We start from the raw sequence: 13,492 nt of genomic DNA, 5'->3' as shown, positions 1-13,492 counted from the left end.
AGGAGGACGGGAAGTCACAGTGGTCCCCCTTTCCACGGAGCACAAGATTACCCTTCCTGGGTCCCAGAATGGGTTTACAAAACATAAATCAAGTTCATTTTCTTTCCACAAGAGATAGAAGTGACTGCTTCTGGCAGAGGCAGACCCTCTCACATTCTGTTGCTTCACAGAGTGAAACAAACCCATTTGGTGCAAGCAGATTGGCTCTCCTGCTGCAGTGATGAAAAAGCTATTTTAGAGGAGAGGGATTATGTCTAATCCCAGCCAGCACCTAGCAAACCCTTCTCTAAATGCTGTCCCTAGTAAGTGAGCTCCAAGCATCTGAATCAGTATTTCAGCAGAGTTCTTTCCACTCTGTAAAGCTAACATAGCAAATAGAAGATAAATTAGAGTATGAAACAAAACTTTTATCTCGCAGCGCTTGGTGCCTACAGACTGTTACTCAGCTCAGCAATGAAAGCAGTGTCCCTTGAAAGGCTGCAGGGCATAAATCAGACCACACGGAGGAGTTGGCTACAGCCTGGTATTTATCCTCACTGGCAATTGGATGTGCTGCAGAAATAAACTAAGTTCAGGGGGGGAAATAAATCAAACAACAAACAGTAATTTAAAAGTGATAGACTAATATTTAAGAAAAAAGGTTTGCTAAAAAAGTTTAATTTTAAAGGAATTACAACAACTGGATTTGTTGTACCAGCTGTTTCTGAGTTTTAAAATCCTGAATGGCTCTGAGGCTATCAGAACATCTTTGGTGCCTTTCATGAAATTAAAGAAAATTTAGGTGCAAAAACAATCTTTCCCATAGGAACTTTCAGGTTTAAAACCATGTGCCTGAATCAAATTCTCATTTTAAACTGGGATTCCTTCCCATTTTCCCCATCTCTTCCCTTTCTAAGCTGTCAACAGGTAGCACTTGAGCAGCTAACAGGAAAAAGCAGAGGCAAGCTCACCAGTGTTGTAATGCTTGGTGCAGTAACCAAGTTCTTTATCTTCCTTCAGAATAAACTGTGGCAAGGTCAAACCCTCTGCAACTTGAACAGGTCCATCACTTAGCCACTCAAATATCAAATCATTCATAGTGTAGCCAACTGCAACACAGGAAGCAGAGTTGGTTAGGTGGTAGCTGACTGGAAAAGATCAAAAGCAAACATCATTATGTTAAGCAAGCATTGATTACAATACATCTTGTCTCAGCTATGGCTTTATCTGACCAGCATCAGCACTGTGCTGTTTGTTACCAGGAGCAACAAGTGACACCATTACATTCTGAAACAGTCTTCCCTTTTGCCAATGAAAAATGATTTTGCTGGCCCATCAAAGATGCTGTTTACAACTGAAATGACCTCTCTTTGTGTCCATGCATCATCCTGTATTTCCCTTTATTTCATCATTCCTTGACACACTGGAGTTGGCATGCTCCAACAAAAGAAGGTTTTCTAGGCTGCAGAATATTTGCCCTCACTGGACAAAGGCACAGCAGCTTTGGTCAACCTGGGAACCTAACTCTGAGAGCTGTGGAGGGGAAAGAAAAGCCTCAGCTCACTGAACTGTCCTTTAGACAACAATGGTTGCATCCCCATGAGTAAATTGCAACCTCTGTGGCCATTCTCTGGGCACAAAGGCAAGGCCTACAGCTCACCTCCACACCGAACCCATTCTCCCCACCCCAAATAAACCCGAGGTGCTCTGGTACCTGCTGACTAGGCCACTGTTCCCTGAGCCACTCCTGGCTTTGCCTGGTTGCCACCTGGCACAGGTCCAAGAGGTGCCATGGTGTGTGCTGGCAGCCAGGTGGTATGGATGGGTGTGTGCTGGGGTCAGAGCCATTCCTTGGCCCTGTTTGCTGCCAGCATAAGTTCCCTCATAAGATCCCTGCTTCATCAGATACCTTCCTTCAACTTTCCAAAAGACCACAGCATGTCTTGACCATTCACAGCTAATCCCTGGCTGTGCTCTGACTGCTCCCGTGCTATGGAGAAAACTTGCTCTGAGACAGATAAAGCAGCTGGACACTCACAGCTCTCTAGCTGCATTGTACATGTCTGTACATCCATAGGGAAATTCTTCAAGTCCATGGGACAGGATAAGGTTAAAGTAAGCCTGAAAGTGGGGAGGAGGAAGGGATGGGGTGAAAGAGGGAAAAGGAGGGGAAGAAAGAGAAAACAGAAGGTGTTGTTAGAAATCCACAGTTTTTATCAAAGGCTCACTCTTTAAAGCATCAAGCCCTTAACAGCTCAGAGGCTGGGCTCCCTCTGCCCTCCAAAGGACACAGGATGTGTGGGGACAGAGCAGGCTGGCTGGCTGCTGACTGCTGGCTGAGCAGAAGAGAGGGAGTGAAGACATCAGGACAGCAAGAAATGCTCTTCACTGACATCCATGCCAATGTTTTATGTATGACACTGAACCCAAATACTGCACAGGCTGCAAGCACTGATCATGAGATGCTTTTTTAGGCTTTCTTTTGAAAAAAGCAAAGGAAGGAAACAACAACCAGGAGGCCTTTTGGCAGAAAGTGCTTTTGTTGTGCACCAGGCCCATTTCCAACCTTTCATTTTTACTCCTTAGCCATAAAAAGCAAGAAAAAGCATCCTACAGAAAAAGTTAGAACCACACAGCATTAAAAGATAAAGAGTTCAGATAGAAGAAAGGAAGCCTAAAGGAACATTGTCATACAAAGTACATTTCTCTTTGCATTTTTCAGTTGTTATTGTCCCAGATAAAGCACATGTGGGCTTGGATGGGAACACTCTTAATGTGGTTTTTGGTGGTGGTGGTTTTGTTTGTTTGTTTCTTTGGACTATTTTAGTTCATGTTACTTTTTCACATTAAATCTGTTTCAATACTTCTCTGCTTTACTTCTTTTCCTTTCAGCATGGGGAGAAGAGACCATTTCTAGCAAAGCAGGAGACCAGGCTGATGTAATTGCAAGCAGCAAGCCACTGCTAAAAAAAGAATTGTTAACATTCTAGTTTAAAGAATGCTAAAAAAAATGCCACTACTGCAAGGGCAGTGACACCTGTGTGTGGCTGAGTGGGCTCAGAGCTGCTCACAGGCAATGCAGTTATGTCCTGAGCTCACAGTGGGGCTGAGCTCCCCTGCTTTCCTTTCATGCTTCACCCACTCCTGCTCTTGCCCTGTCCGTCCTCTGGCCCTTGACATCCTTTCCCCACCTCCTCCTGTGTCTGCCTATTTACCCTGCGTCACTCCTTTGCACCCTAGACTGTGCCCAAATCCCACCCCACTTCTCTTTGGGGGACTCAGCCATGATGCCAGTTGACTCTTGGGCACATACTCCTCAAAGCAGCACAATCAGTGGAGGGGGAAGATCCTCTAACAAAAACTGGAATTCAGCAGGAGTTAGATGTTTGTAAAGAGATCCTCCTCAAGGTGAACTCCAATCTGACTCTCTCCCAGGGGTTTTGCATGCTGGTGCTCATGACCATCACACCTCTTCTCTGACAATCTGATAAAGTGTTTCAGAGTACTGCCCCTGCAGACAGTTTAGGAATGGTCTGTAGCATAAGAGTTATTCAAGGGTTGGATTTACACATTACTTAACTGGAAATTTGTGCTCAGTTTCACAGAAGATCTGTGTTTGACTAGGATTTGATGTGCTGCCTCATCTCCAGCCACAATTCACGGTATTCCAGCACACTGCTTTACAAGCAGCTGTCACTCCTTACCCTGATGTGTTGCCACTCACCCAAAACTTCCATTGATCTAAGTGACAATATTCCACAAGGGAAGGGCCCTGTGTATCACAGTAGGAGGTATCTGACATCAGGGAATATTATTTTCATTAATTATCCTGCAAGGGTGGCAGTTTGTGAGTGGGCTGCAGAACAACCACCTCCTCACGGGGTCTTTTCTAATGATAAATAAACAGCTAGGGTTGGTCTTATTGAATATAAAGGCACTGTTGTGAATTTAAATAATCCTGGAGATAAGGGTGGAAGTCCAAACAATCCATGATTGTCTGCTCTCAAGCAAGAAAAGCAACAAATGCTATCAAAACCAACATCTTGTTTCTGCTCTAATCCTTCCATACTGCGATTGAGAGATGGAGACAAAGCTTGATGCAAGCAAAGTGTCTACTGTATTGTACAAAGTATGTTCTTTATATAGGCTAACATAATCAAAAGTAACTAGTGATTGGTAATTAAATGTGTCCGTCCGACAGTTACAGATTCGTGATTGGCTGCGGAGAAAATACCAGAGCACACACATCGCCGGGCAAGGCCCAGGCAGGTGTTAGACAAAAGGCAAACGATCAAGCATCTCTTATCTAAGTTCAGAGAGAAGACAAAAGGCTCTCTTGCAATGTTCACCAGCTCCTATTCTCAGGTCGTTGGTAATCAGCTAAAGTCTTTTTTCTCTCTACATAGCTGCAGTTTGTTCCTAAGGTCTGTGGCCTACAAGGGCTAAAACATTTCCTTCTATCAGCTGAGCATTGCTCCCTAAATTCAGTGCATCACTTCCATTCTTTCCCAGTACCCTCACCTGCACCTCAGCTGCTAGGACAAGGTAGGATTTCATGCTGCAGATGCCAGCACACTCCTGGGACACGCATGGTCACTGCTGCCATTGCCTAAGAGCCATTTTTAGGCAAAGTCTGCAACTGTGCAAAACTGTGCTGGCTTCAGTGAGACAAGTGTCCTCAATTCTAGAGATGCTACCACAAAGCCCAAGGTATCTGATGTTTGCCTTAAAGCTCAGAGCTGACAATAAAGGTAAAAATGTTTCTAATGGTACATTTTTCTTCACAAGATTAAACCCCTGATCCTTATGCCTGCTGCAGTAACATTGCAGTGTTAGCCAGGCACAAGCAAAGTCCCCATTAAGCTGGCAGGGGAGATGGAGTTGCACAGCAACCACAGCAGCATGGCATGACACAGGAGCAAATGCCATCCAGGCTGGTGGCACCGAAGAGGGAGGAGAAGCTAAAAGCTCCGTGCATTGCTCCCAGCCCCCTCTCTGGGGTGATTTGTGCCTGAAAGAAGGGCACACACACTGCTCATATATCAAAAGGCCAAAAAAAATCCCAGTGACATTCTTGTTTTAAAGGACTTTTCATTTTGTAGTCCAGCTCATTATTTTTCAGGGCCCTGACTCATCACTTTGAATGTCAGAGCCAGGAACTTTCAGAGTCTGCAGGCTTTGTCCTGTAAAGGGAACAGTCAGGCTGTCTGCTTTCCTCCTTGTTCTTGACAAGTCCTGGAATCCCTCTCTTGCATTTCTCATGTTCTGCAGCTTCTCCTCTGTCAGATGGGAATGGGCTGAAGCTGAGCTCAGAGGAGATGCTGAGCCTTCTTTGCTGTGGCAAATTGCAAGCTGTAGGCTGGAGTTTCACATCCTGCTGTTTATGAGCATGGTCCCACTCCCTCCAGTGCTTTGCTTTGCCTCCTGCACTGCTTACCAGCACGGGAGCTGGCACAAAGGGTGGTGGTAGATTTCCCATTACAGGCATCCCACTTCTCACTGCCTGCAGATACACAACACCAGCACAGGAGCTGCCAGCAAATTATTTCCCAATTGTTGCTCAGGCAAATCTATGACATTAAATTCAAGTGTGACTTCACATAGCAATTACATTCTGCAACCACCTGTTTGGTTATTCCATCTCTTCTTTCTCCTCTGTCACTTCCTATCTTAGTTCTCCAGCAGTGTGTGTTTGGTATGGTGCTGCTGCTCACCTGGCATGATGACATTTCTCTTCCAAGCCACCTATTGCAATGCAGCTGGCAGAGGACCACCATCACTGGCAGCACGGTCCAGGAAAACATCCTCTTTAGTACCACTAGAAAGAGCTCCTGTGCCTGCATCGTTTCACATCTAGCCTTTAACTGCTCAGAGCAGATTCAAAGGGTAAATGCAGTGACAATCAAGGACAGGCATTGCCACTACCCGTGAGGAGAGCAGGCACATAGAGATGTGTCTGGGCTATGCAGCTGCGCCCTTGGCACAGCCAGCCAGGAGTAACCTCCTGCCAGTATTTCTGACCATCCAAGAGCAAAGGTTTGTGTACGGACTGCTCTCCAGCAGCATTTTGCTTTTCTGCTTAGAACAAAGACTTGATGGCTGCTTGGGCCATCAAATCTGGTCCTCTGCTGTCACACAGAGTCACAACACCTAATGCTTTTCTAAGGCTCATTTAATGATACATAGTCCCTGCCCATTTCTGCTGGAATACTGTTCTAGGAATCCAAGGAGCATAGGGACAGAATCATCTCCACCTTAAGCCTATTTAAGACAGGTTCAGAGACATTTGCTGTCCTGGCAGCATCCTGCTTCAGTCTGGATAGCTCTTCCACAGTGTTTGTATTTACCTCACCTCCAGTGCTCCTGTGTCAGCTGGAGATGTGCACAACACCAGAGGAAGAAACGAGGCAGGATGTATCCCGGTATAATGCCCATCTCCCTGCTTTTCTTTAAATGTCTTAGGAAGTACTTGAGTCACAACAGAAGAGGAGAGCCTGAGGGAGCTGGGGCTCGTTGGCTTGGAGAGGAGGAGCCTGAGAGGTGACCTCATTCATGTTGATAAATATGTGCAGGATGAGTGCCCAGAGGCTGGAGCCAGGCTCTGCTAGGTGGTGCCCAATGACAGCACAAGGGGCAGTGGTGGAAGCTGAGGCATAGGAAGTTCCGTGGAAACAGGAGGAAAAGTTTGTCACTGTGAGGGTGACAGAGCCCTGGAACAGGCTGCCCAGCGGGGTTGTGGAGTCTCCCTCTCTGGAGATATTCAAGAACTGCCTGGATATGTTCCTGTGTGAGCAGCCCTGGGTGCTCCTGCTCTGGCAGGGGGATTGGACTGGATGCTCTCTGGAGGTCCCTTCCAGCCCCTAACATCCTGTGATTCTGTGAGTATTGGAAACCCAGGGCTAGATCCTCAGTCTGATTTTGCAGATTGGGAAGGAATGATAAAGGAGTACGTGATGGGAGGGCACAGTGAAGAGAGTGTCAGGAAACCATTCCAAAGGATGAGAAGAATCTCAGGCCGTTTCATTAAAAGACCTAAAAGGAAGGGAAGTGGTGATGGAAGGAGAAGCAGGAGTAAGAGAAGAAGGAAAGAAAAAATGATGGGTGAAGAGCGGGCAGCTGTTGATGATCCCAGGACACTGGGCTCAGCCCTAGTGAGAATGGGCTTGTCTCTCAACAGGCTGCACTTTTTAGGCTCTGAAACCATAGTTGTTAATATATTCATGTCCCTGGGAGGAGAAATGTGCCCAATTCACTGGGCTCACAGAGCATGCAGCCACAAATTGGGAAGTCAAGTGGCTCAGGGGTTCAAGTGCTATGTCCAGAATGTCTGTAAGGCTTATTCCTACAAGTTGTAACAGCTGCCAGCTCCAACCCTCTTAAACCAGGTGCTTCACTTCAGCTGGCACTTTGTCATTGCTTGTTCTTCAAAGCTTTGATCTGGGGGAAATGTACTTTGTGGTATATGAAGATAGTTTATGCTTTTGGAAAGCCAGGGCAGTGAACATGGGGCAGGGCAGTTTTGGTGTACAGTGAACCTGGGAGAGGATTGATCAGAGGGAGGGATTCCTGCATAGCAAACAGCCATGTCAGTCACCCTCTGCTAATCTGTCACATGGAAAGACAATGCCATTAGAAAAGTCCAAATCCTCTTAAATCCCAACATTACACTGTAAAATAAAATTGAAGTCATGAAATTAAAGCACTGGATGCAGAGAGAGCTGCAGAACAGAACCTTTCCTACCCCCTGGACTGTGCTGTGCCATGGATGCTCTACATACAGTGACCTGAAGAGGAGTGCAAGGAGCTCTATTGCCCTATAGCTGTAATTCATAACTCATAACCGTACTCCTAGATCATAATGTGACCCCAAATGCTGTGTGGGGTGCTGTGGGTACAAAGGGCAGCCGAGTCAGTGCTCTGACCCTTGGCACTGGGGCCCACTGTGAAGAGCTGTGTTTGGAAACCCCTGAGTAAGGAAGCTGGCATAGGAGCTGCTGCTGCAAAGCACTGTGCTGCTTTCACTGATGCTTCTCTTTTGGGATCTTGGATGTGATAACTCATCCTGTCAGCTGCTTGTTGCCCAGTGGAGAGGCCAGTAATCACCCCCAGAAGAGCTGCACAGAGAGCAATCAAAGGCTTGAACCCTCTCTGCTTTGTGATGCCCTCATAACACAGCATGGCTCTCTAGGAGACACTCCCCCTTCATCCAGAACCCAGGTCAAGACTAGAAATCACGAAGTACTAATTGTATACAGAACTGTAACATTTCTGGCACTGTGGAGATAAACAACAACAGAAAACAAGGAAGATATTCTGAAAGGCTTGTGGAAATTCTTCCTGGGTATGTCATTGCTCTTGGAACAGGAGGAGCAACAATGGGGAGAGAAAAGCAGTTTGTGAATTTGCCCAAATCTCCTCCCTGGAATTCCAAAGGACTCTTTTGCCAAATTATGCAACACCTTCTAAAGGTTTTGCATATTGAAAACACATGAAGTAATCTGCTTGGTGACTCCTGGCTAAGTGCACTGGCAGTACTCTTCAGGGCATAGCTCTTCCACCTTGTCAGGCAACTGAGAGTGCTGTCTGGAGCAGCAGGTAAAACCCCAGAGGTTACAGCCCCTCTACCTTCCTGATAAGTAAATGCTAAATTCAATGTCATGGATCAGTGTTACAGGTGAGGTACATCACCTCCTGCATCAAGCTCCTGAGTCTGAGCTGCACTGAGAATATTAAACAGAGAGGGAGGCAATTAACATAGGAAAAAGCCCCACCCAAGTCTTAGACAGAATCACTTGAGTTGCCCTCCCTCTGCTAACATAATCTTCTGGCAGGAGCTAATATTCTGAGCTGGCTGGCAGCCTGGAGTGAGTCTGTGGGAATCGGGTGGCACAATGGGGTGGCTCAGAGAGAAGACAAAGCCTCCCATGAGGCTATTTGATATGTTCCTGGTGGTTTCAGGTGTTCACAGTGGGCCAGAGAAGATACAGTCCTCGTGCCCAGGACCCAAAGTCAGTGCAGCAGTGCACAGAGTGCAGCATCTTGGTGTCACACAGGTTGTGAGTGTCAGGAACAGGATGCTTGGTATTGCCATTCTCATTCCACCAAAGCCAATCCATGAGAAGATCACTCAGGGGCTGGGAGTGGATGAGTCACAGGCATCTAAGGAGTGACAGCATTTTGGCTCTGCTTTTAGCTCTCGTTGTTTCTTCAGCAGACAAAATACATACAATTTAAGCTAACTTTATTGAATGCTGCTGTAACAAAGCCCTCTGTAGAGACTGTTCTCTGCAGAGAGCTTGAAGTTACAGCTATGTAACTATTTTGCAGCTCCAGGTGTGCAATTGAGACTGATCTTCACTCAAGTATAGCTGTTTGCTGAGGATGTTTTTGCAATGACTGCTGACTTCTCAACATACTTGCACCTCCAAGAGCTGTTGTTACATCTGTAGTGGCAATAGCATCTATTTGCTTTACTGAGTAGTGCTGGGATCCCTCTGAGAGATTCCAGTTCTCTGTGTAGCACTCAAAAGCTTAGGGCAGTTATGCAAATGCAGAGCCTCAGGCTCTGTACAGCAGGTGCAACATGAGAGCAAACAGATACTGAGGTAGTCCTGTGAGTAGGCAGCCAATACCTAAAAATAGGTCTGGACTTCCAAACCCACATGATGCAGAGGTGGGCACGTCCCTCACCCCAGCTCTGGCTTTGTTTTCTGCAACAGCTCCCAGAGAACTGAATAAAGATGCAGGAGCATCACAGCTAATTACTGTAAGGTAACCTGTGAAGGACCTCTGTCATGCCTGCCAGCAGCAGCAAAGGCAGGATGGCTTCTCGTGGACTCAGAGATGGACAAAGAGCCTCATCCCCAGGTGAGATAATTCCAGGGCCAAACTCTGCAGTGGAGGCAACACATGGGCCAGGCCTGAGCTTCAGGATGCACCTCAGGAAAGATTTCTTCACAGAGAGGGTTCTCAAACCCCGGAAAGGTCTGCCCAGGACAGTGCTGGATTCACTACCCCTGGGGGTGTTCAAGCAGTGTGTGGAGCTTAGGGACATGGATTAGTGTTGACCCTGAAGTGCTGGGTGGAAAGTTGGACTGGATGAGCTTGCAGGTCTCTTTCAACCAGATAGATTCTGGGATTCTGTGATAACTTATCTAAGCACCCACACCCTGCACCAAGTGTCTTATATGGATCATGAGATGTAGTTCCAGGTGATCTTCTAAAGACTTTTCAGAAAAGGCTTTTTACATTGGCCTGTGAGAGCATTTAGCAGTGTAAGCAGTTGTGCTTCCTACATAGCACTTACACCTTGCTTCTGAAAGATCAACTACTGGGATCCATTCTGACCTCATTTTATGCAGAGAGTGCTTTATACTTATGTGACATCAACTTGGCTATGGTTTTATTACACTTGGGAATAACACAAAGCATTGCTTCCTAGACGTGCTTGTGAAGTGCTTTAAGCATTTAGCATTCTCTAAATGCTAAATGTTAAGCATCACAGTGTCAGGTGAAGCTCTGCTGCAGCAGTGGTGAGAAGAGCAGCTCTGGAACAGTGTCAGTGTACTAAAACCACCACTAAACCATTCTGGTTTCTTCCTGCACAGCACAACTGAAAGCATCTGGCAACACACAGATGCATCTAGCCAGGACCCAGAGAATAAAGACAACTCTTTCTAATTACTTCTGACTTCAGCTTCCCCTGCTCCAGAAGGTTTTCCTCGCTGTGAAGCACTAAACAATTACACACTGTGTTAGAGGCAACAGGTAAGCCTCTGCTCCTGCTGTGCAACACAAGTGAGCTGCAGTGAGTGTTGCTCAGTATTCCAGAGGGACACTGCTTGCTTTGCTCCAAAGGAATCTGCATTTCGATGTGGGGATGTTACAAATGTGGCATGGCAGCTCGAAATACTGCTTTTCACAGATGGGCAAATGTCAGGAAAATGATCCATCTGCATTCAGAGCAGCACCCAAGAGCACTGTCACCTCCAGCCAGACTGTGTCTGATGCCATGCAGACAAACAGATGCACTCATGCCTTTCCCAGAGTCAAACAGGAAACATTGCCAAGAAACAGCAGTTATCACTTTGCTATTTTCATCCTTCCATTCTAGTGCTGCTCTCAATCTGTTCAGGTATGCCAGGCTAACACCTTGCCCAATAAACATTTACTTTCTGCCCTGCTTAATTCATCCAAATATTTCTGGGGCCTTATCAACAAATTTCCACCAGAATTAAGTGACTGCAGGAAGCGGCATGTCAGTGTTTGTTTGTTTATTTTGTGTCCCAAAGAACACAACTCTGAGCCTGAATCAACAACAATTCCTTGATGAAAACTTGGGTCACAAACAGAATGCCCAGTGACAAACAACCACCTGCTCAGCTAATCTGCTTTAATTCACTAAACAATCCCTTAGACAAATATTATCCTGGTTACTTTCCACAGCGCAAGAAAGGCAAAAGCTGAGAATTCCCAGGGACAAATAATAAAGAGTAATTACTTATTTTGAAATACAATTGTCAGAGCAATAATGCAGTGCTTTGCATCTTTGACTACTGACAGTAAGCAATTAGCAGTGCACAGGGAGCTGAGTGTCAAATAAACGCTGCAGATTATTTGCTGCAATTGAAGCCTGTGCAATGCAGTTCTGATTCTCTGCATCCCTCCCGTTTCATCAGGTTATGTCAGACCTTCTTTTGTCAGGGTTTATCAGTTCAGCCTAAGCCCAGACACACAACACGCCCTTGGGTGCACTTGATGTTAAAAACCCTCTTCTGTAATTCCAGCTATTTTAAACGTGAATAAATACATCCAGTTGCCCAGGGCCTTGCCTGGCAAGTTGATTGCCTCTCAAGCATGGTTTTACATAGGATGTTGAGCAGACATTTAAAATACTGCTCCCCTTTTTACTTTTAAACTGCAAGCCACAACCTATTGAGTAGTTGATTTCCTTTCTTTTAGGAGGAGCGATCTGAGCTACTGCTAATGGGAAGCATCAAGGTGCACCATTAAAATCTGAGCCAGCCCCAAGTTTCCTGCAAGATTAAGAAGTGCTGCTGTGACACTTGCAGGCTGGTGAAAAGCAACAGCTTAGCAGAGGAATACAGGCAAGTTTTCCTTCTACTTTCCTATGATTAAGCCTCATTTCGTTTGTACACACGAGACAACAAAAATTAAATGTATGCAGTTATGTTCTGTAAGCACAGCTACAGGCAGATAAAAACAACAACGGGGGAGTGAGGGGAAGAAGGGGTGAAGAGAGAAAGAAAAGGGTAACTGTTTACCTGATGCTGTACAACACTTTCCCAGTTTTGGAAATCCTCAGCAACTTGTTGTCTGTGGTGACATCGTGGAAATTTGCTCCCTTCTCATTGGCAAAGAATAAATCTGGCTTCCAAATCGAATCCAGCATGGAGGGGTCCAAGTCCAAGGAGTCATCAGGATATTCACTGTAAGCCAGCCGCGAGTCGTTCCACTGCTGTCGCAAAAAAATGTTCACTCTGTAGTCCTAAGAAATGCCAGGTGGAAAGGTTACTAAGCCATTTACCCCAGTGGGAGCCCACTTCAGCTTGCTTTGTGCTATCAGCCTGGCTACAGTGCTGGGGTTACACCAAGCTTTACCATGAGCTGTCCCTTGGAGATACAGCAGCCCAAGCACTGTATGCACCAAACACACACAACCGGTACCATTTTCCAAATCAAAATGACTGCAGGCTCCAGGATTAAACACAACCTGATCTCAAATGCTATGGATTAAATCAGAGCTCCTTAGACATTCAAGAGGCACTGCAGCTAGATAGACACAGATTCAAAAAGAGATTCTGTGAAAATGCTAATTTAAATCAATTGCTTCCAATATGTAAATCGATTATTCCTAACATCCTCATGAAGAGTTGCTAATTCCAGTGAAGCCAGATCTGTACAGAAGAAATTAAATCAGGATTTCCTATTTATTCTCTGTATCCTTTTTTGATCTACCTTATGCTTTTCTTTGTATGTTCCCTCATTCCCTCCTCCCTCTGCATCCCATTAAAGTCGTTCTAATTGCATTCTTCTGCTCAGTGATCTGCTAGTCAGAACTGGAAAAGGCAGCAATTACTTAGAGGTTCATTTAGAATCAACATTAAGGCTGTGTCAAGAACTGGCTATTAAAGGGGAGTGTGAAAAGAGCTTTGAGGTTCTAAACTCTCTGGAGGGAAGGGAAAGATGCTGATGCTTGTTCTCTCATACTTCTTCTGCCCCAGCTTTCCCTGCTGTTATATTTACCTGAACAACTACATTAACTTGCTTGTAAGCACTCGCTTAGAAATGCATCTACTTCTCCTCTAAAAGTGAAAGACTTCATGATACTGATATTGATTATGCTAGCTGAAGGAATATTTTATCAAATATTTATATTTTATCAGCCAGCTGAACCAATAACTTGCATTTAGAATTTGCTTTGTGTAGCCACAGCACATGAAAATGGGAGTACTGTCCTTTTGACTTGGAAAATGTATGAACTGACCTGGTT

General features: G+C 45.5%; 1 protein-coding gene across 8 annotated transcripts in view; it reads right to left on the bottom strand.

Moving 5' to 3' along the window:
- The window catches only part of GLRA2 (glycine receptor alpha 2), a 93,982-nt gene that overhangs the window by 55,740 nt on the left and 24,750 nt on the right, over window positions 1-13,492 (bottom strand). For 6 of the 8 annotated variants that reach the window (XM_068144395.1, XM_068144399.1, XM_068144401.1 and 3 more), the window contains 3 exons: window positions 12,264-12,487; window positions 2,018-2,100; window positions 951-1,088 (listed from right to left, as the gene is read on the bottom strand). In XM_068144395.1, coding sequence (XP_068000496.1) covers window positions 951-1,088; window positions 2,018-2,100; window positions 12,264-12,487 — 445 coding nt within the window. The remainder of the gene's footprint in view (window positions 1-950; window positions 1,089-2,017; window positions 2,101-12,263; window positions 12,488-13,492) is intronic. The other 2 variants (XM_068144397.1, XM_068144398.1) reach the window with 1 other exon arrangement.

Source organism: Melanerpes formicivorus, unplaced genomic scaffold, assembly GCF_026170545.1.
Source record: "Melanerpes formicivorus ecotype bairdi unplaced genomic scaffold, bMelFor1.0.p_v2 SCAF_11, whole genome shotgun sequence".
Taxonomy (NCBI): domain Eukaryota; kingdom Metazoa; phylum Chordata; class Aves; order Piciformes; family Picidae; genus Melanerpes; species Melanerpes formicivorus.
The sequence above is the reverse complement of the archived record's forward strand: the minus strand, read 5'-3'. Positions and strand labels throughout refer to the sequence as shown.